The sequence below is a fragment of the Pelophylax lessonae genome, assembly GCF_965119305.1.
Source record: "Pelophylax lessonae genome assembly, chromosome: 3".
NCBI classification, from domain to species: domain Eukaryota; kingdom Metazoa; phylum Chordata; class Amphibia; order Anura; family Ranidae; genus Pelophylax; species Pelophylax lessonae.
Genome location: NC_138770.1, coordinates 31,642,380 through 31,662,296, shown reverse-complemented (window position 1 = coordinate 31,662,296; position 19,917 = coordinate 31,642,380). Strand labels below are relative to the sequence as shown.

The 19,917-nt window shown below is 46.2% G+C and overlaps 1 protein-coding gene across 1 annotated transcript in view; it reads left to right on the top strand.

Moving 5' to 3' along the window:
- LOC309550269 (uncharacterized protein) overlaps positions 1 to 19,917 on the top strand; it is a gene marked incomplete at its 5' end in the record, with an annotated part of 110,052 nt that overhangs the window by 4,617 nt on the left and 85,518 nt on the right. Inside the window, one exon of the mRNA XM_082250677.1 lies at positions 1,610 to 1,822. Coding sequence (XP_082106803.1) covers positions 1,610 to 1,822 — 213 coding nt within the window. The remainder of the gene's footprint in view (positions 1 to 1,609; positions 1,823 to 19,917) is intronic.

Sequence of the window (19,917 nt, the reverse complement as noted above, 5' to 3'; positions counted from 1 at the left end):
CCTTTACAAAATTTTACAAAGTTGATGTGATGGCATCGGCGGTTGCCTCATTTGGCCGCAAGGTTTTGCAGGCCGCAATTTGAGGAGACCGGTGGTCTACCTCGAGGGTTTTTTTCTGTTGGAATTTCTGTTGAGTCTCATCTTTGATCGATGAGCCTTGAGAACTTCTAGTTGGCACCGGTTGGGCCTTCTAGATTGGATTTTTGTTTTCCATTTTCCCACCCCTTATTTGTGGTACTGCTTTGGGACGTCCCGAGTTGTTAGTATCAACGAGGACTACGTCTGTCAATGAGCGACAGAGAAAAATTGATTTTTGTAAAATCTTACCGTAAAAAAATCCTTTTCTCTTAAGCTCATTGACAGACGTAGTACCCGCCCCTCTGTTTTGAGTTGGGTTGGGTTAAATTCTCTAAACACTGCTTTGTGACATAACTGATTTGCTGTAGCAGAGAGAGAGAGGATATACCCTCTGGGACTGCCCCTAAGGTGTGGCCAGAATGTTTTCTTTCCTGTCTAGTCCTACTCCTGTAGAGGGCAGCATAACCCGAGTTGTTAGTATCAACGAGGACTACGTCTGTCAATGAGCTTAAGAGAAAAGGATTTTACAAAAATCCATTTTTATTGAAAACTAAACAAAAGTAAACAAATTCCAAAACCAAACTAAACAAATTCTATAATGATACAAAATTAGTAACATAACGAATCTATCCGAAACGAAACAAATGTTTCCATTCTGCACATGTCTCCTAAGCGCACCCAACCCAGATATAGCAGTTGTGTTCCTGCCTCTGGGAACCGGGTCGCCCTGCAGATGCATCGATTGCCCTGTGGAAGAGGTCTGGGACACATGAGTATGTTTGGCTTGAGGTCAGCAGAAGGGAGCAGACGCCATGCGGGCTGCTAGGGAGTAACCAAAAGGAAAACATATGGAGAGGACTCTGCTCTCTGGGTGATCGATGTGCATTGCAGCATTTTATCAAAGTTTGGTGCAGTCGCCTACCTTTGTCTTCTTTTCTGTCCTGAGGAGCAGGGGCGGCCCGTCCATTGGGGGTGCAGGGGCGCTGCCCCCCCCCCCATCCATGCGCTCGACGCCCCTAATCTACATGCAGGGCGCTGAACGCATGGATTCCAATAGGAGATTTTCTTTTTTCTGAAGCATGTGAGTAAAGCCAGAGGCTCTAATATGTTTCAAAAAAGGGTGGGCTCTGGGCACAGAGCACTGCGCCCTGAGCCCATCCAGTTGTGTGACAATAGCGAATGAATATTCCCTATTGTCACACTGACTCTCCTCCCAGCCAATCAGGAAGAGGCATTGTATTCCTCTTCTCTTGAGGAACCTCAGACTGTGAGGGACGGTGCCGGACCATCGTATTCCTCTTATCCTGAGGAACCTCAGACTGTGAGGAACAGTGCCGGACCATCGTATTCCTCTTATCCTGAGGAACCTTAGACTGTGAGGGACGGTGCTGTCCTTCCAACAGATAAGAGGTTCTCCTGTACTGAGTGCGGGAAGTGTTTCCGTTTTAAATACAATTTTAATGTGCATAAAAGATCTCACACCGGTGAGAAGCCGTATTCCTGTCCTGAGTGCAAGAAATGTTTTCTACAGAAGTCCAATCTTTCCACACATCAGAGATTTTACACAGGGGGAAAGCCTTATTCCTGTCTTGAGTGCGGGAAATGTTTTTCACGTAAGTCACATCTTTTCACACATCAGAGATTGCACACGGGGGAGAAGCCTTATTCCTGTCTTGAGTGCGGGAAATGTTTTTCAGAGAAGTCCACTCTTTCCAAACATCAGAGATTGCACACTGGTGAGAAGCGGTATTCTTGTTCTGAGTGCGGGAAAGGTTTTTCACGCAAGTCATATCTTTCCACACATCAGATATTGCACACGGGTGAGAAGCCGTATTCCTGTCCTGAGTGAGGGAATTGTTCGTCAGTAAAGTCTGATCACCAAAGACATGGATGAAGTGTTGTCCCGTGTTGGTCATCGATTCAGGAGAAAAATAAAAATTGAGTCCTTACCTTTCATTGGCTGAGTACATTTTGTGAGGGAAGATTTCACAAACACTTACAGATTTGGTTGTTATAAATGTGTTGATGAAATGTGACCCGCATTCCCCCAGTCATGGCGAATTGGGATTTCCTATAATGGTCAGTTCCATCTTGTGGACTTATCCTGACCTGCCAGTCTTCATGCCGGGATAAAGGGTCTGGTATGGATTTTGGGGGAGAACCCACACCGGTTTGTTTTTTTTTTGTTTTTTTTACAGTTTGGTCCCCCAAAGGGTCTGGCTTGGACGGGGGGGGGGGGGGGGGGTCAGGTCAGGAACCACACTTTTTTTTTTTTTTCTATTTCCAGGCAATGCCGGCATTTTTTTCTTTACATTCCTCTGTCAGTGGGGAAGCCCGCTGACAGTTGATGATTCATGGTTGGTAAGGATGCGGTTGGCTGGCTTCCCGGCTTGCTGCTTAACAGCCAGCTATTTCTTCACACAGAATTTGCATCGGTCGATTGCTTTTTTTAACTGATCTGAGTTTGAATCGTTTTGAAAAGTTGGAATTCGTTTGTAATGAATTTCGTTGAAATCTGTTAAAATTATTTTTGTTTATTGATTTTCTATTTCATTTGGAGATTTGGAAACATCTAAATCTAGGAATAACCAAAAATGTGTCCGAATTTGTATGTCAAAAATTGTGTGTGTGTGTTTTTTTTTTTTGTTTCATAAGAGTTTATAGATGTAGCACCTTCCTGGTCAGGTGATAGATAGCAGATGTGGTTTTGGCTTTTTCTGCTTAACAGGAAGGCAGCAGGTAAAAGCATTGGAACTCTCTGCTTATCAGGGAGTGGAATCTGCTAGTCAGGTCTGTTGCATGTGTTTATGTGTGATTCATGTGGGCTGAGAGAGTGTCCCCACTGTGTCCAATGAAGAGGCACGTTGGACAGTGGAGGAAGCCCAGCCACTGACACACAGGCTTTCATACCGTCCCATGGGTTTGGCACACAGAGTGGTGCATCATGGGATGGGGTATAAAAGCCATGAGCACATGTGGCAGGAGGTCTTTGGGCGGGAAGTCAGGTCCCAGAAGGAGGGTGACGGCTGTTTTTCCTTCTGTAGCTGTGGATGGTGGTCACAGGCAGTCGGCCTGGTGAGCCAGGGTGTAGAGCTGAACCAGAGGTCCGGGGGAAGCTGACTGGTGGAGTTGGAGACAACGGAGACTCTGGAAAAACAGTGTCCGTGAGTACAGAGGAACTTGTTCATGGGTCTGCCCAGGAAGGGGACCACTCCAGGGATAGTCAGTGGACGGGTGTCAGCACACACCCTGAAGATACATGACAAGTGTAGCACTTCCCCCGTAGGAGCTGCTGAAATGGGTTCCCCTGGGTCACTATAAGCAACTGGTGATGGTAACTTAGGAAGGGGACCACTTCCAGTGTTAGTCAGTGGACAGGTGTCAGCACACACAGTGAGAGTGAAAGGGGTTGCCAATGTATATACCCTGAAGATACATTACAGGTGTAGCACTGCCCCCGTAGGAGCTGCTGAAACGGGTTCCCCTGGGTTACTATAAGCAACTGGTGGTGATAACTTAGTACTTAAAGTTTTAAGTTCAGACAAGGATCAGTCCATGAAAGTTGCTTTTTGTGTTTTTATTTCAATTAGAATGGGAGAAGGGATGAGTGGGATACTCCAACTATGAACTATGCACAATTGCTGAGGACACTAACTGTAAAGAGTGCGGCAAGGCCACTGCTTCACCCTGCTACTGAAGTGAAGATCTAAAGGGTGAACTATTTCTTAAGTACTCTTCAGGGTATAACTTAGCACCCCCTTCTCACTTGCTGTGTGTGCTAGCTTCTGACCATTGACCTCACTGGAGTGGTCCCCTTCCTAAGCAGACCCCTGGCAAGCACCCGGGTACTCATGGACACTGTTTTTCCTTCGGTCACTCTGTCTTTTGCTCCACTGTCAGTATCCTGGACCTCTTAGCTCAGCACCACACTCTGGCCCACCAGGCTGACTGCTTGTGACCACCTTCCTTGCTGACAGGAGGAGAGACAGCCGTCGCTTTCCTCCTGGGACCTGGCTTCCCGCCCAAAGACCTCCTGTCACATATGTCCCCGGCTTTTATGACCTATCACACGATGCACGGCTGTTGTGCCCTCCCACTGGGACAGCCACAAAAGTCTGTGTGTCACTAGCTGGGTTTCCTCCACTGTCCAACAGGCTCCCCTATTGGATACAGTGGGGACACTCCCTCTGACCAAGTGAATCACACATGGACACATGTAACAGGCAAAACTACTCATCAGGCTCCCCTGATAAGTAGATGGAGCAGCCCAAATGCTTTTTCCTAGCACCTATCTAGGAGGGTTCTACACAAGCAGGAACATTTATTCTATCTTCACTTCAGTGCCGGGGTGAAGCAGCGGCCAGTGGGTACCCCCAATTTATTGAGGCAGATATGGCCGCCATGGACGTTCCCCATCCTAATGGATCAGTGTCCTTGCATTCTGATGGTGAAGAGGACCACCAATTTCCATAGCAACTATGTTTATTTTTTTGTCCCTTGACTAACCATAGTGCATTTCTGCCCACCCATTTCCTGTGTGTTTTGTTCAGTGCCTGTTGTAAACTTGCAGTTATCACTGTTGTACCATTTTATAATTTTTACAATGTTTACTTTGTAGTTACATTTCTGTAGATATTATTCTATTATTAAACTTCTTAATAACATAACAAAGAGCCAACACCTCTGTCCAATTATATAGGATTTATTTTTATGTTTGCTTTATGTAAACAAGTATCAAACTTGGTAACCAAAGAAAGAAGACCTTAGGTCTTCAAAATACAAAACTCTGATGCTTGCATGTAAAAAAAAAAAAAAAAAAAAAAAAAAGGTTTTCAGTTTCAAGTATATGTAGCACTGCCCCCTAGAGGACTGCTGAGAATTGCACTTTCTGGATTCCCCTGGGTTACCTGTAGCAACAGTCTATTGAAACATATAACTTTAGATGCTTGGCCCAGACAATGAACAATCCAGGTGTAACAGGAAGTCAGCTAAATCTGGGAATGTAGTCACAGGAAGGAGATACATTTCCACCTGATTTAGAAAGTCCATTAATTAATTTAGGGTGTTGGCTACAGAGCTAGCCAGCAGGAAGTTGAAAGGCCTTCACCTGTTCAGAATGAGGGAGTTAAGGCTCTATAATTTGTTCAGAGAAATTCCTATTGTTTGCTGCCTCCAGAAGCTGCATCCTGAAGCCATGTGGGCTGGGAGCAGGAGGACAGTCAGCGTGTGCCTCCCGACAGGATGTGTGGGCCTGGGAGAAGACCCCCCGGAGTGATGTGTGCCCGGGACGGTAACCAAGGGTGAATACGTCTCAAAGGTGAGAAGACGAACTGTTGATGTGAAAGAAACAAAGGACTGTGTTGCCCTGTGAAGCTATTATAAAAGGACTATTGAGTGTCCGCTGTAGGACAAGGAAGTCTGCCCGACGGTAGGTTGGAGACAGACACTTAGGCAGGTTCCAGTTGTGAGAAGGTAGCCGCCCACAGAGGCAAGGATTTATTTTCTGTTTTATTTTATTTTGGATGTTTTGCTGCATACAGCCTGGTGAAGAAAACACCATTTAATAAACCACACTGTTTGTTTACAAGCACTTGTCGGCTACCTCTCTGGGAAAACGCACCCCCCAAGGGGTCGTCCACGCCTACCACCGAGCTAATCCCTCACATATGGTGGAGGTATGCAGTGGGCAGAAGCAGCAAGATCCCTGCAAGGAAGTCCAAATGTTTGATGAACTTTGTCTGGTGCATGAGATTGCACAATCTATGTGTGCAGGAGAGAAGATCCTGAAAGAAAAAAAAAAAAAAAAAAACGTGTTTTAAAGAGACAGGGGTCTCAAACTTTTTTGATGAACTTTGTTGTGTCTGGTGCAAGTGACTGCACAAACTGTGTGCGCAGGAAAAGAGATCTTGCAAGAGAGAGAGAGAAAAACTACATGTGTTAAAGAGACAGTGGTCTGAAAAATTTTTGCTGGACTGTGAAAAATTTGTTTGTGGAGTTATTGAAGATGGGGCGTTCAAAACGCCTGAAGAATGCAAAGATAGATGAAATGAGAGACCGGATTCTATGGATGGAGGGGATGTTGCCGTCTGAACCAGCCCCATCCATGCCTAAAGAGAGTCTACTAAAGAGGAAGGTTGTTGTCCCTAGCAACACTGATGAAACCGCTATGGAGACGCAGTGTGCTCAGATGAAAAGTAAACTCAAAATGGAGGAGATGTTGAAACATCTGATTATATCAAATGCAGCTCAACAGCAAGCAAATGCAGCTCAACAGCAGGCAAATGCGGATTTTCAGCAGAGCTTTGCAGCTCAACAAAAGGCTCATCAAGAGAGCATGGCAGGCTGGAAACAGAGACGCCAGCAGCCAATGGAGGCCATCGGTTTGGAAGAAACCGAGTATGTGTGCAGGGCTGAGTTGGATGCCTTGCAACGGAAAATGGAAGAAAAGGAACAAGCCTTGGAATTGCTTAAAATGGAGCATAGAAACTTGCAGGAAATGAATGAACTACTCAAGTCTCATGTGTTACAGTGGGAAGAATCCACTGCTCTTCTTTTGGTCGAGTTGCAAAAACGCAGAGAGACTATAATGGAGAAAGATACCATCCTCATGGAAAAGGAAAGTGAAATTCAGACTTTGCAGAAGCAAAGTATGGCTGATATGTTGGAGTTGCGTAATCAGCTGGAAAAAAGTCTTCAGTCTTTGGGAGCTACAAAAATAGACCTGCAGGAGTCGCAGGAACAGAATGTCGCTCTGAAAACGACATTGTCTCTCAGCGACAACGAGAAAAGTGAAAGAGAGGCTAAATTACTGAGTACTGTGTATGAGCTCACTACTTTGAGCAATGTGGTAAATGAATGGCGTGCGGACTGTGAAAGTTGGAAAGGGGAAGCCCAACGTGTCCAGCAGCAGTTAAAGGAGAAAGAAGCCTGTGTGGCAGAATTACATTCTTATTCCCAGATGCTAGCCAATGAGGTGAAGGCTCTTATGCAGGGAAAAGGAGATTGTGAACATAAGAGGGAAAAAGTAGAGGCACAGCTTCTGGAATCGCAAGTCAAGGTGTCAGAAGGTGACCGATTGTGTGCTAAGCTGTCAGAGAAGGCAAACCGACTGCAGGTTGAGTTGGACAATGTTACAAATCAGCTTTCTCAAGCAGACAGAAAATCTAGAGAAATTGCGGAAGATTTTTCTATCTTGGAATCGCAGCTGCAAGACACGCAGGAACTCTTACAGGAAGAGAGGTGTCAAAGGCTGAGTTTTAGCACAAAGCTCAAACAAATGGAAGATGAGAAAAATGGCTTCCTGGAACAATTAAAAGAGGAGGCGGAAGCAAAGAAAAACCTATCAGAGCAAGTCGCAACATTGCAAGCTCAGATAGCGGATATGAAAAAACGCATGGAAGAAAGCGTTGGTTCATTACAGTGTGTTGAAGATGTGAAAAAGAAGTTTGATCAGATGCTTGGTGAAGAGAAGACTGTGTCTGCAAAATATGCAGAAGAACGCGCACGTGCAGAAACGGAGGTGCGTGATAACGAGAGCAAAGCCCTGTTCTTGGCTCGCTCTTTGGAGGAAGCTCTAGAGTGTAAGGCTGAACTAGAAAGTGTTGACAAACAGCTGCGTACAGAAATGGAAGAATTGGTCAGCTCCAAGGATGATGTTGTGAAAAGAGTTCAGGAGCTAGAAAAGTCTAAGCGAGCCTTAGAACAGCAAGTAGAAGAGATGAAGATTCCGTTGCAGGAACTGGAAGAGGAATTCCAGGCAACAGAGGATCTGTCCCAAAGAGGGGATAGTGTGCCTGATGCAGTTTTTAAAAGGATCAGTGTTTTGGGGTCTGTCCTGAGTGAGCCTCAGAAATGTGACGACATGTGGCTTGAATCACCCCTTTGGAATAAACCGTTCCTTCAAAAACTTCAAGCATTGGAAAATGTATCATTAGAACTTCAGCAAACAAAGGAGCTGAGTAAGAAATGTGGTGATTTCTCAGTTCAGGCTGAAAACCTAGTGGAGAAAACTAAGGCTGTTGGTGAAAACGTGAAGCAAATGAATAAGTGCCTTTCAGGGAGTGTTTCCAAAATGGAACTGGTGAAAGACGGGTGGCAGAAGTTTGATCGTGATCTTGAGATGCATTCCATGTGGAATTCAGATAGAGAAAAAGAACTAGGTGACCTTGAGCGGTCAAATAGTTCAGCAGAAAGTGCATTGAAGAAACCTGTAAAAGAATGTGTTGCAGTTCCATGCTTCTTCACTGATGCAGAGAGGAGGTCTATAATGGATACCACCCAGATCGCTGGGTTCAACTGTGTTGTTGCCTTTGACCCCTATGTTGGTGGAAGGAAAGTTGATGATGTTCTGGTTGGCTTCTTCTGTGAAGAGTTTGGCAAGAAATATAAACTGAATATCAAATCAAATAGTAGGCCTTTACTGCGACTCGCTCAGGAGGGCGAAAAGTTTAAGAAGTTGATGAGTGCAAATGCTTCAGATCTGCCTATGAATATGAAATGTTTAGTGAATGATATTGATATCTCTGGGAAAAGGAACAGGGGTCACTTTGAAGAAATGTGTGACAGCCTGTTGTCTCAATTGGAAAATCCTCTGCACAGCATCTTAGAGCAAGCAAAGCTCAAGAAGGAAGATCATTCCCTTTTACAACAAAAAGTCAATGATTGTGTACAGATGTATGGAGAGGCAACTCAAGTCACAGAGGGATGTCAAGAGTCCCTACTTGGAACAAAGCTTAGTGAAGCAAAGGTTCTCAAAGTTTTGTGGAAAACATTTATGGATTGCAGAGAGAGGCGTCTTAAGAATGTTGAAGACATTAAGACTAGCCCAATTGAGTTGCCTATGGATCACGGTCCTCCGTGGTGGATTGGACAGACGGTTATGAGGGACAAGCTGTCTGACATTTATGAGAAAGCTGTCAATGAAGATGACAGAAACGAGAAGGAGCGAAATGATGCCAAAAATGCAGTTGAAGAATGTGTATATGAGATGAGAGACAAACTGTGTGGCATTTATGAGAAATCCGTCAATGAAGATGACAAAACAGTTTCATCCGGAAGCTTGAGGATAATAGGAGGCTTATCAGTGAGTCAGCAGTGCTTGACACATGCGTGCCTGGAAATCTGTGTCCCAACCCTAGGGTTGAAACAAGAGGGGGGGGTATGTAACAGGAAGTCAGCTAAATCTGGGAATGTAGTCACAGGAAGGAGATACATTTCCACCTGATTTAGAAAGTCCATTAATTAATTTAGGGTGTTGGCTACAGAGCTAGCCAGCAGGAAGTTGAAAGGCCTTCACCTGTTCAGAATGAGGGAGTTAAGGCTCTATAATTTGTTCAGAGAAATTCCTATTGTTTGCTGCCTCCAGAAGCTGCATCCTGAAGCCATGTGGGCTGGGAGCAGGAGGACAGTCAGCGTGTGCCTCCCGACAGGATGTGTGGGCCTGGGAGAAGACCCCCCGGAGTGATGTGTGCCCGGGACGGTAACCAAGGGTGAATACGTCTCAAAGGTGAGAAGACGAACTGTTGATGTGAAAGAAACAAAGGACTGTGTTGCCCTGTGAAGCTATTATAAAAGGACTATTGAGTGTCCGCTGTAGGACAAGGAAGTCTGCCCGACGGTAGGTTGGAGACAGACACTTAGGCAGGTTCCAGTTGTGAGAAGGTAGCCGCCCACAGAGGCAAGGATTTATTTTCTGTTTTATTTTATTTTGGATGTTTTGCTGCATACAGCCTGGTGAAGAAAACACCATTTAATAAACCACACTGTTTGTTTACAAGCACTTGTCGGCTACCTCTCTGGGAAAACGCACCCCCCAAGGGGTCGTCCACGCCTACCACCGAGCTAATCCCTCACACCAGGGGATTTGGTTTTTGTGTTTTATTTAGAACTGGGGTGGGAGAAGGGATGAGTGGGATACTCCGACTATGAACTATGCACAAATCTGAGGACAACTAGCTGTAGTATGTGGCAAGGCCGCTGCTTCACCTTGCCACTGAAGTGAAGATAAAGAATATGATTCTGTTATAGTTTCTCTTCAGGGTCCGAACTTGGCACCCCCTTTCTCACTTGCTGTGTGTGCTGGCTCCTGTTCACTGACTCTCCACTGGAGTGGTCCCCTTCCTGGGCAGACCCCCGGCAAGCTTCCCGGTACTCATGGACACTGTTTTTCCCAAGGTTGCTCTGCCTTCAACTCCACTTGTCAGCATCCACTGGACCTCCTGGCTCAGCACCACACTTCTGTCTCACAAGACCGACCGCCTGTGACCACCTTCCATACAGACAGGAGGAGAGACAGCTGTCACCCTCCTCCTGGGACCTGGCTTCCCGCCCAAAGACACCCTGTCACATGTGCCCTTGGCTTTTATAACATATCCCAGGATTCACCACTGCTTGTGCCAGCCCACTGGGATAGTCATCTGTGTCACTGGCTGGGTTTCCTCCACTGTCCAGCAGGCTCCCCTATTGGATACAGTGTGGACACTCCCTCAGACCAGATAAATCACACATGGACACATGCAACAGGCAGAACTACAGAACCGGCTGATAAGCAGATGGAGCAGACTATGGTTTACCTGCTACTCCCCTGTTAAACAGGCAGAACAAACTATCCCCTCTTCCTAGTACCTATCTAGGAGGGTTCTACATCTATAATATTTTGTTTGACTCCATATTGCAGGGTGATATCATGAGTCGCAATAAACCCCTTGCATAAATCACAACTGTACCAACTACTGTGTAGTATTGTGTATACAGTGGCCACGAATATTTCTATAACAAAAAAAAATTGGGTTCTGAAACGCACAAACTTCAAAGTGTGCCCAACCTCCATCTGAGACATGTCCCCATATAAGATGCATCATTAAATTGTGTGGTGTGATTTTGTGTTGGTAACCTCTCCTTCATCTCCTCCACTTCATTTCCAAAAATAAAAAAATGGATTTGGTTTGGCAAGATTTATCAGGATCTGTAAAAAGTATACTGGCATTCATCTTACCTGGACACATTCTGGTTTAACAGGCAGTGTGCAGACAAGAAGGCTGGAGCTGAGGACATAAAGGGGGGGTTGAGAAGGTAAAATTGAAGCAATTTGACCATGCCACGATAGAAAACCTGTCTTTAGTGAGGATAGGATACATAAGAATCAGCAGGAGTTTGGATATATCTGATTACAGCAGAGGTATCAGTCTGATTAAACCACAATATAAAAATAAAATAGCCATAGAAATAACTAATTAGAAGCTGTCAACAAAACTACAAACTTTCATAAAGCGAGTAAGGAGAATGCAGGGAAGAATGGCTTGGTTCCCTGCCCACATCTATGGATGATTCAGATTGGGAAGATAAAGTGGAGGGTGGAGGACAGGGATTTGGCTGCTCATACATTCTTTGTAAACCCTGATGAGATTGGAAAGATGTGTACATTGGTGGGGATCCCTGAGTAAGGGCTCATGACAGGTGTACTGTTATAGTAATTGTGATGGAAAAGGACACCCAGACGGGGTATCTCGTCCAAGAAGCTGCTTCCTAAGCAATCTGGAACACGGGATCCATGAATCTGGCTATAGTTACCCCAATAACTCGACAGTACAAGTTTTGGAGTGAAACCAGAATGAACTGTTTTTTGAAACACATGCACAAAGAAAATATACACTCTGTCAACCCCCTCCCCCTAAGAACCAATACACACAAACATTAACGTCCCATAATAAACTTACTCAAGGCAGACAGGAACAAAAGAACAATGGAATGCAGGTATTCAACAATAACAAACCCCCACCCCACTAGCAAGGGTCTGAAGCACTTTTGCAATATCCTAGCAATCTGCAATATACTGTATCTTCATATATTTCCTGAGGGACACCTTTCAGAAATATCATTGTCCCAAGTGAAAGAGGCCCTTCACTCTTTCAACACAAACCACACATATAGAACCCAGGGTAACCGGGGTAAAACAAAAGGCTGAGTCCAGTGGGGTTGTACAGCGAGTCTGATTAATGCAGACCCGACTGGGGTTCTTGGTCATCCTGTGCCCCTAATAGACACAGGGTGACTTACACATACGAGGAACAGGGGAAGCTGGACAAGTAGTCTCCCAACCTCCCCAAAGCAATCTGGGTTCCACAAGCCCCCCAACCAAAGTGACTCACAACACAGTAATGGACGGGCAGTGATTTTGTAAAAGAGCCACTTGGTGTATGAAAGCCCAATCTCCAGGGCTGAAATCTACGAAATGGGCGTTGCATTGCAAGCAGAAACTATATACATAATATATGCATATATATCACCCTTGACGTCAGTACGCTTATCAAGAGGGACCTCCCTGATTACAGACAGTAACATTCTGCAAATCATCACATCAGGGTCCGCGATCTTGAGGAATTCATCATCATCTTTTGAGGTAGAGGCTTGAGAATGGTTTCTCATTTCTTCAAGTAAGCGATCAAAATATTCTTCAAAAGGGGGCTCTTGCTGAGTACGACGTGTTCAACGGGTGGTGGAACCTGACTGGATTCTCCTATCAATATTTTCCTGTAAGAACAATGAGAATACAGATGAGCTTTTCTACAAAATATGTCACTGCACTTACACCATCTGCCATTTTTTATAGGTGTCAACAATAAGTGGTTTGTAGATGGATGTTGTGATATGACAATATGTGACACTGTGAAAGAAACACACCACAGGTGCTTGAGTGGGTGGTTGACTTTCATCCATAGAAACTGGTTCTGCATTTGTCTCTTGGTTTGCTTCAGCTTCAATTCCATTGTCTGATGAAATACTTCCATGCCTTGCTCTAGTGGGAACGCATGAGATGGTTCTAGTTAAAAATAATAGCATTCAAATATTTTTAAAAAAAAATTAACACTTTCTGCAGCTTCTTGGATAAAAGAAAAAAGACAAATTAAACTTACGGTCGCATTTCATTGGTGCGCCTCAAAAATGACAAAGCCTCTGCATGAGGGTTAGGCCTATGACACGTTGAAGGTGCTCCACTTTTCTCGGCAGACCTCTCTTCATTGAGTTCCTTCTTGTAGCAGTCACGGAGGGACCTCCATCTTATACCAATCTCCTTTTCCTGAAATATATTCCATTGAAAAAAAAAATTGAACAGATGACAAACATAATGGATGGAGCACAAATAATTGACCAAAAGCAAACTATTTACCCTAGAAAACTGCATTTGCTATTTTTAAGGTATGGTTGCTATAGGCAACTGATCCCATGTATGTATACCCCTGCACCCCAACACATCCATCAATGTACTCACCTCAGTTCTCCTGTTCAATTGCAAACATGTTTTCCCAGTTTGAAGTCAGAAATTGGTACACTTCCTCCCATTTCAACCTCTTCAAGACTCTGTTGGAGTATCCTGGGCATTCAGGGTCCCAAATCTCTGGCCGGTCGTGCACCAAGACTATTATGGCCTCATGAGAGATATCACGGGCTGCTATTGCATCTCTATACACTCCCTTGTTCAACTTCCTGTGTCATTCCCAGGTATACCTTGTAAAATTCTGATGTGCTTCCTGTTGTTCTTTCTTTTGTTGCCGTTGCTAGCCGCAGTTGAAAAAGTGCACTGCGATTACCAACGATTGTGCTCTGCACCAATCGAAGGGCACTGCGATTACCAAAAATCAGTCCTGGACAAAGTAAAATCAATTTTTTCTAAACGTACAAAATCATATGAAATTAAACCGCTGCTAAACGTTGTGTGTGAATAGGGTCATAGGAAAGCATTGTCTCAGTTTAGCTGCGGTAGATAACTTCATCTATCCTCAGCTAAAAGCTGATATCTAACCGTTCGTGTGAAAGGGGCCTTACAGGTGGAAAGAGTACTCTTCTTCCTCAATCCTCTAAGGGCAAGGCGCCACGCCATAGACGGGTGCCTTTCTTCACTTTTTTTGTACCTCCAGATCGCAAAAAAAAGGAAAGCCGTTCAGGTCTTCTGGGGGTTCCAAGAAGTCATGATCAGGTATATCAAAGACCAGCCAGTCCAGATCTGAAGACTAATCCTCGTCTGCATGAAGGGGTGCCCTCAACCGCTTCTGGGGTAGGGGGGCTTCTTTCTGGAACCGTGGACTTCCTTGATTAAGGACAAATGGGTTTACGCACTGATCCGATCAGGGTACAAGATCGAATTCCGGTCTCGACCGTCGGACAGGTCTTTACCGTCCATTCTTCATCTCTCTCCCGACCGGTTAAGGGATCTATGAGTGGCGGTACAAGATCGCACAAGGAGTGATTGTACCGGTTCCCTGTCAGGAATGCTTTCAAGGGTTTTATTCAAACCTGTTTACTGTGCCCAGAAAAGAGGGCAAGGTGCTTCCAATGCTGGATCTTAAGGCACTGAACCGCTTTGTGCGGGTACAGAAGTTTCGGATGGAATCCATCTACACGGTAGTGGCGACCTTACACCAGGGAGACTTCTTGGCCTCCATAGATATCAAGGACGCATATATACACATCCCTATCTTCGCTGGGCATCAGAAGTTTTTTCTCTTTGCCGTAGCAGAGGAACATTATCAATTTGTGGCGTTACCCTTTGGTCTTGCCTCCGCTCCAGGGTTTTGACCAAGGTACTGGCCCCGGTGTTGGCATTACTGCACCAATGGGGGCTTGTGGTACTGGGGTATCTGTACGATCTCCTATTGAGAGCGGACTCTCATTCAGCCCCGTTGGGCGATTTGTCGATCACTGTCAGAACCCTGCAAGAGTTCGGTGGAATATCCATTTCAAGAAATCTGCCCTGATACCTTCCTTGAGACTGGATTATATGGGCCTGACTCTGGATTCCACTTTGGCGAGGGTCTTTCTTCCCTTGGACAAGCTGCAAAAGTTGTAGGGGGCGATTCAGTTGCTGTTGGCAAACAATCTGTCCTCTCCGTGGACTTGCATGCGGGCTTTGGGTCTGATGGTATCGGCCTTTGAGGCGATTCCATTTGCTCAGTTCCACATGAGACCTTTGCAAAGGCAGATTCTTGTCAAATGGAAAAAGGATCTGAAATCCTTGGACAATTTGATATGGTTGAGCAACAACACAAAGTCTGCTCTGTTGTGGTGGCTTTAGTCACCAGCACTATGCCAGGGCAAGTCTTTTCTGCCGTTGTTTTGGACGATGGTGACCACGGATGCCAGCCTATCAGGCTGGGACGGGGTGCTGAGAAAGCTTTGTGCCCAGGGAACCTGGACAGTGGAAGAATCCAAACTACCGATTGATGTTTCGGAGCTCAGAGCAATAAAGCTTTGTCTGAGCCAATGGATGAATTGTCTGCGAAATTGTCCGGTTCAGATTAAATCGGACAATGCCACGACTGTGGCTTACATTAATCATCAAGGGGGCACCAAGAGTGTTTGTATTATCTGTTCTTCAAAAGCCTCCTTTTGAGAACATTCGGGAGATTTCTCTTCTTTTATTGTCTCAGAAGGTTGCCTTTTTGGTGGCTATCACTTTTGCCTGCAGAGTATCAGAATTTGCAACATTGTCTTGCCACTCACCCTATTTGGCGGTCCACAAAGATAAGGTGGTACTCCAACCTAATCATTCTTTTCTTCCTAAGGTGGTTTCTGATTTTCATTTGAATGAAGACATTGTGCTGCCTTCACTCTGTCTCAAGCCCAAGCATCCCAAGGAAATTGCCTTGCATTCTTTGGAAGTGGTTCCAGCGATCAGGGTTTACCTGGCGGCCACTGAGTCTTTCAGAAAATCAGAGGCTCTTTTTGTCCTTACCGAGGGACCTCGTAAAGGATTGGCTGCATCTGCTGCGACCATATCCAGATGGATCAGGCAGACGGTTGTTCAGGCTTATTCACTGAAGGGTCAGGTTCCTCCTTTCCCTGTGAAGGCGCATTCTACTAGAGCACTGAGTGCTTCTTGGGCTTTTCGCCATCAGGCGTCAGTGATGCAAGTTTGCAAGGCGGCAACTTAGTCATCTGTGCATATGTTCACAAAATTCTACAAAGTTAACGTGTTGGCATCTTCGGATGCTTCTTTTGGCTGCAAGGTTTGGCAAGCTGCTGTTAAAAAGAGCACCTTTTTTTTGCTGCTCTTTGAGGGTGTGAATTTTTTCTAGGTGAGCTCCAGTTGTTCCAGGTTGAGTTCCAGGTCACCTGGTTGGCTAAGTTTAGCCTTTGGGGAATTCCGTTCTTCTTTGCGTTGTTTTTCCCACCCCTCATGCATATACTGCTTTGGGATGTCCCAATGGTCTAAGAAGGTATGGAGCTGCGTCTGTCAATGGATGATAGAGAAAACTGGATTTTTGTACTTACCGTAAAATCCTTTTCTCTGAAGTTCATTGACAGACGCAGCACCCACCCCTCTACTTATGAGTGAAATGGGTTTTTTTGTATTCTAAACACTGCTTACAATGAATCTGAGGGCTGTAGCAGAGTGTGTGGGGTTATGCCTGCAGGGACAGCCCCATAGGTGTGGTAAAGCTTTTTGCTGCCTAGTGTCCTATTCCTGATGGGAGGAGCATAACCCAGTGGTCTAAGAAGATATGGAGCTGCGTCTGTCAATGGACTTCAATGAAAAGGATTTTACGGTAAGTACAAAAATCTAGTTATTACTGCTCGGGGGGGAGACATTTTGGCACCTTTGATTTTGCAGTAAAATTGATTGCAGATTTAGTCATGTAGAACATCTGTTATATGGATACAAAGAACCCCAGCCGAGAGTAAAGGGTGGAAATGGCTCCTGATCCCCAGATTTGGGCAATTATGTCACCAATATCAATGGGAAAAACCTGCGCTATGTGTAACAACTCAAATACCTACAAAAATAACTTATACCGGACTGCTGCTGTAACAAAGGTAAGAGTTCCCTTTATCAACTAGAAGAGCATTATGTGTCACAGCGCTGTCCTATTGTGTGTGCACATAAGTGATCACAAATACACTAAAATATGTGGATACATTCATATATAAAGTGCTAGGGGCTCAAAATAATATTCTCTGATTGCTTCTCGGCCTTTTGGCTAAGATCAAGTGTAGTATCTGTTCTTATCAGTTTAATATCTGATACGTCCCCTATCTGGGGACCATATATTAAATGGATTTTCTCTTACGTCCTCCGACAGTCGCTGCCATCTTCATATTCGTCACAATGGGGTATTAGACTTTGCTCCGTAGGAGTAGCTAGGCAACAGAATATGTCAATATTAAAGCTTTTAACATATCCCCACCCCAGGGGGTGGTCCCCTCAGTCTATACCCTCCTGCTTCCTGTTTCCTGCTTCAGTTTCAATGTCTAGCTTGTCAGGAGTAGCTGGATGTCTCTATGCTGGGGCATTTTGTCTCAGCCTTCTCTCTTTTTTGATTTTATTTGAGTTTTTTCTCTCTTTCTTTATTTAGCTGTTATTTTTACCAGCAATAGTTAGATCTTCGGATGAAGAGGATAATGCGGGCTGCGTCTCGGGCTGACTCCCCTGGTCGCAGGTTGTGGGTCAGTGGCTTCTCAGCCCGCCATCGAGCGTTCAGTCAGGTACCGCTCCTGAGTTTTCTGAACGACCCATTCCTGTTCCGTGCAGGGATGCTAGGGTGAGGTGGCTACCTCACTGGACGCTGTGCGGTTTCTCAACCCACCTTCTGCTGCGTCCTGGATGCGACTCTCCCTGTCTCATGTACAGCGGCTTGTTCGCCTGTGCGGGTCCCCCACGCCATGTAAGAGGTAAGTGTATTCATGTGGGGACCTGTCTGTCTGGGGGGTGTCAGTCTGGGACTGTGTTACCTTGCCCTGTGTTCACACTATTGATGTTTCCCTATCTCTCACACTGCATGCTGTGGGCTGCAAGGAGGGGGGGCTGTGCTGCACTTCTGTGTCAGTCTGAGTGTGTGAACGGCTGTGTGCTGTGGAACTTGATGCTATCATGTTTGGGGCACATTACAGCGCCGCTGCGGCGGTCCACCATGTTCTTTATACCTATGTGGTGTATTTTTATTCCACCTTCATGAGGTGGGGGAGCGGCGGTTTCGGCGCCAAACGGCGCCATTTTGGCTGTACTCGCTCCAGCCGCATGGTACACATGCATGGCGGCCATTTTCTTGTAGCCTCCCATAGGCTTTAATGGAGCGCCCTGAATATCAGCAATTCCTTTTCTACAGGAGCACCGATCTGGCCAGCAGCAGCAGCGGTCTCTCCAGGTCTTTTCCCTCTATTCTCTGTATCCTTGCCTGAGTATAACTTCTCCCTGTGGGGGTCCCTGGTGTGGGTGTGCTTGTGTGACGGTGGGCTACGTTCGCAGCGCCTTATTTAAAGGGGCGGTCACCCATTTTATTTTACTCATTTTGGGGCATGGATTCTCAGGAAAGCATATTTCCTGTCACATTGGTGGGAAGCCAGGGGACTGCGGTTTTCCCCCTCGGGGGGGGGGGGGATTTGGCTGCGATTGTGGCTAGCCTTGCGACTCAGATGCAATTGCTGATGGCTGCTCAATCCTCAAAAAGGCCCGGAGTTTTCAATTTCCTCTGATCAGAGGGTGTTGGTGATGGGGCTGCTGTTGCTGGGGTCTCCTTGTCGGGGTCCCGTTCCTCCCTGGACCTTGTAGGGTCAGAAATGGAGGCTGAGGTTGAGGGGGTTGATATTCCTCCCCCTGGCTCGTCTGAAGAGCTGGCACTCATGGATGAATTGGTTGCTTCTATCAAGCAAACACTGCGCTTACAGGATGAACCTTGTCCTCCTGCTGCCTTGGCGGCTTATGGGACGCAGAAAAGACGCAAAACATTGCAGGTATTTCCCTGCACTGATGATTTTCAATGCGCTGTAAAGGAACATTGGCGTAATATACGCAAGCCTTTTGCTATACCAAGTAGGTTTAAGCTGCGCTATCCTTTTACGCCCGCTACTGATGGGCGTTGGTGTGTCCCACCTCCGGTGGATCACGCGATAGCGGTTCTGAATAAGCCCACTGCGATTCCTGCTGAGGAGTCCCTTGCCCGTCATGCCTATTCTATTATGGGTTCTATGCTGAAAGCTTTATTTGCTTCACTTATGGCGGCCCAGGCTGTCGCGAGCTGGACGCAGGTGCTTAATCGCGTCCTGGTGGCTGATTCTGCCTTCCAGGCGACTTTGGATATGGTGGATCGAATCCACCAGGGTGTCATGTATTTGTGTAATGCGGACCTGGATATGGTTCCGTTGGCTGCACGTGTGCATGGTGTGGCGGTATTGTCTCGCCGTTTTGGTTTGGTTGAAGTGTTGGTCGGTGGACCAATCTTCGCGTAAGACCTTGGCTAATCTGCCCTATGATGGTTCTCGCCTTTTTTTGGTGAGTCCCTAGATACGTTAATTAGGGGGATCACGGGTGGTAAGAGCGCGCTTTTACCCTAATCTCACAAGGCTAAGACGGCTTCTGGTAAGAAGCCGTGGACTGGTAAGCAAATGTCCAGCCAGTCCGGTTCAGTGGCCCACAACAGTGCGGCCTGAAGGGGCGCCCACACCCGACTCTGGGGTGGGGGGACGCTTGCTCGGTTTCCTTCAGCCATGGCTGTCCCGGGTTCGGGACAGGTGGGTTCAGGAAATCGTTCGATCTGGCTACGAGATCGAGTTTCTCTATAGGCCGGAGCGCAGATTTTTTCCCTCAAATCTTCTACTGTCCCCGGAGCGTTTGCGGGATCTGCATCTAGCGGTGCAGGACCTGAGGGCTCAGGGAGTGGTGGTCCCGGTGCCTCATCGGGACAGGTTTCGGGGGTTCTATTCCAATCTGTTCACCGTGCCCGGGAAGGAGGGCAAGGTACGTCCGATTCTGGACTTAAAGGCGCTGAACCGCTTTGTGCGGGTGCGCAAGTTCCGCATGGAATCTCTGCGGTCGGTGGTGGCTGCCCTGGTTCCGGGGGAGTCCATGGC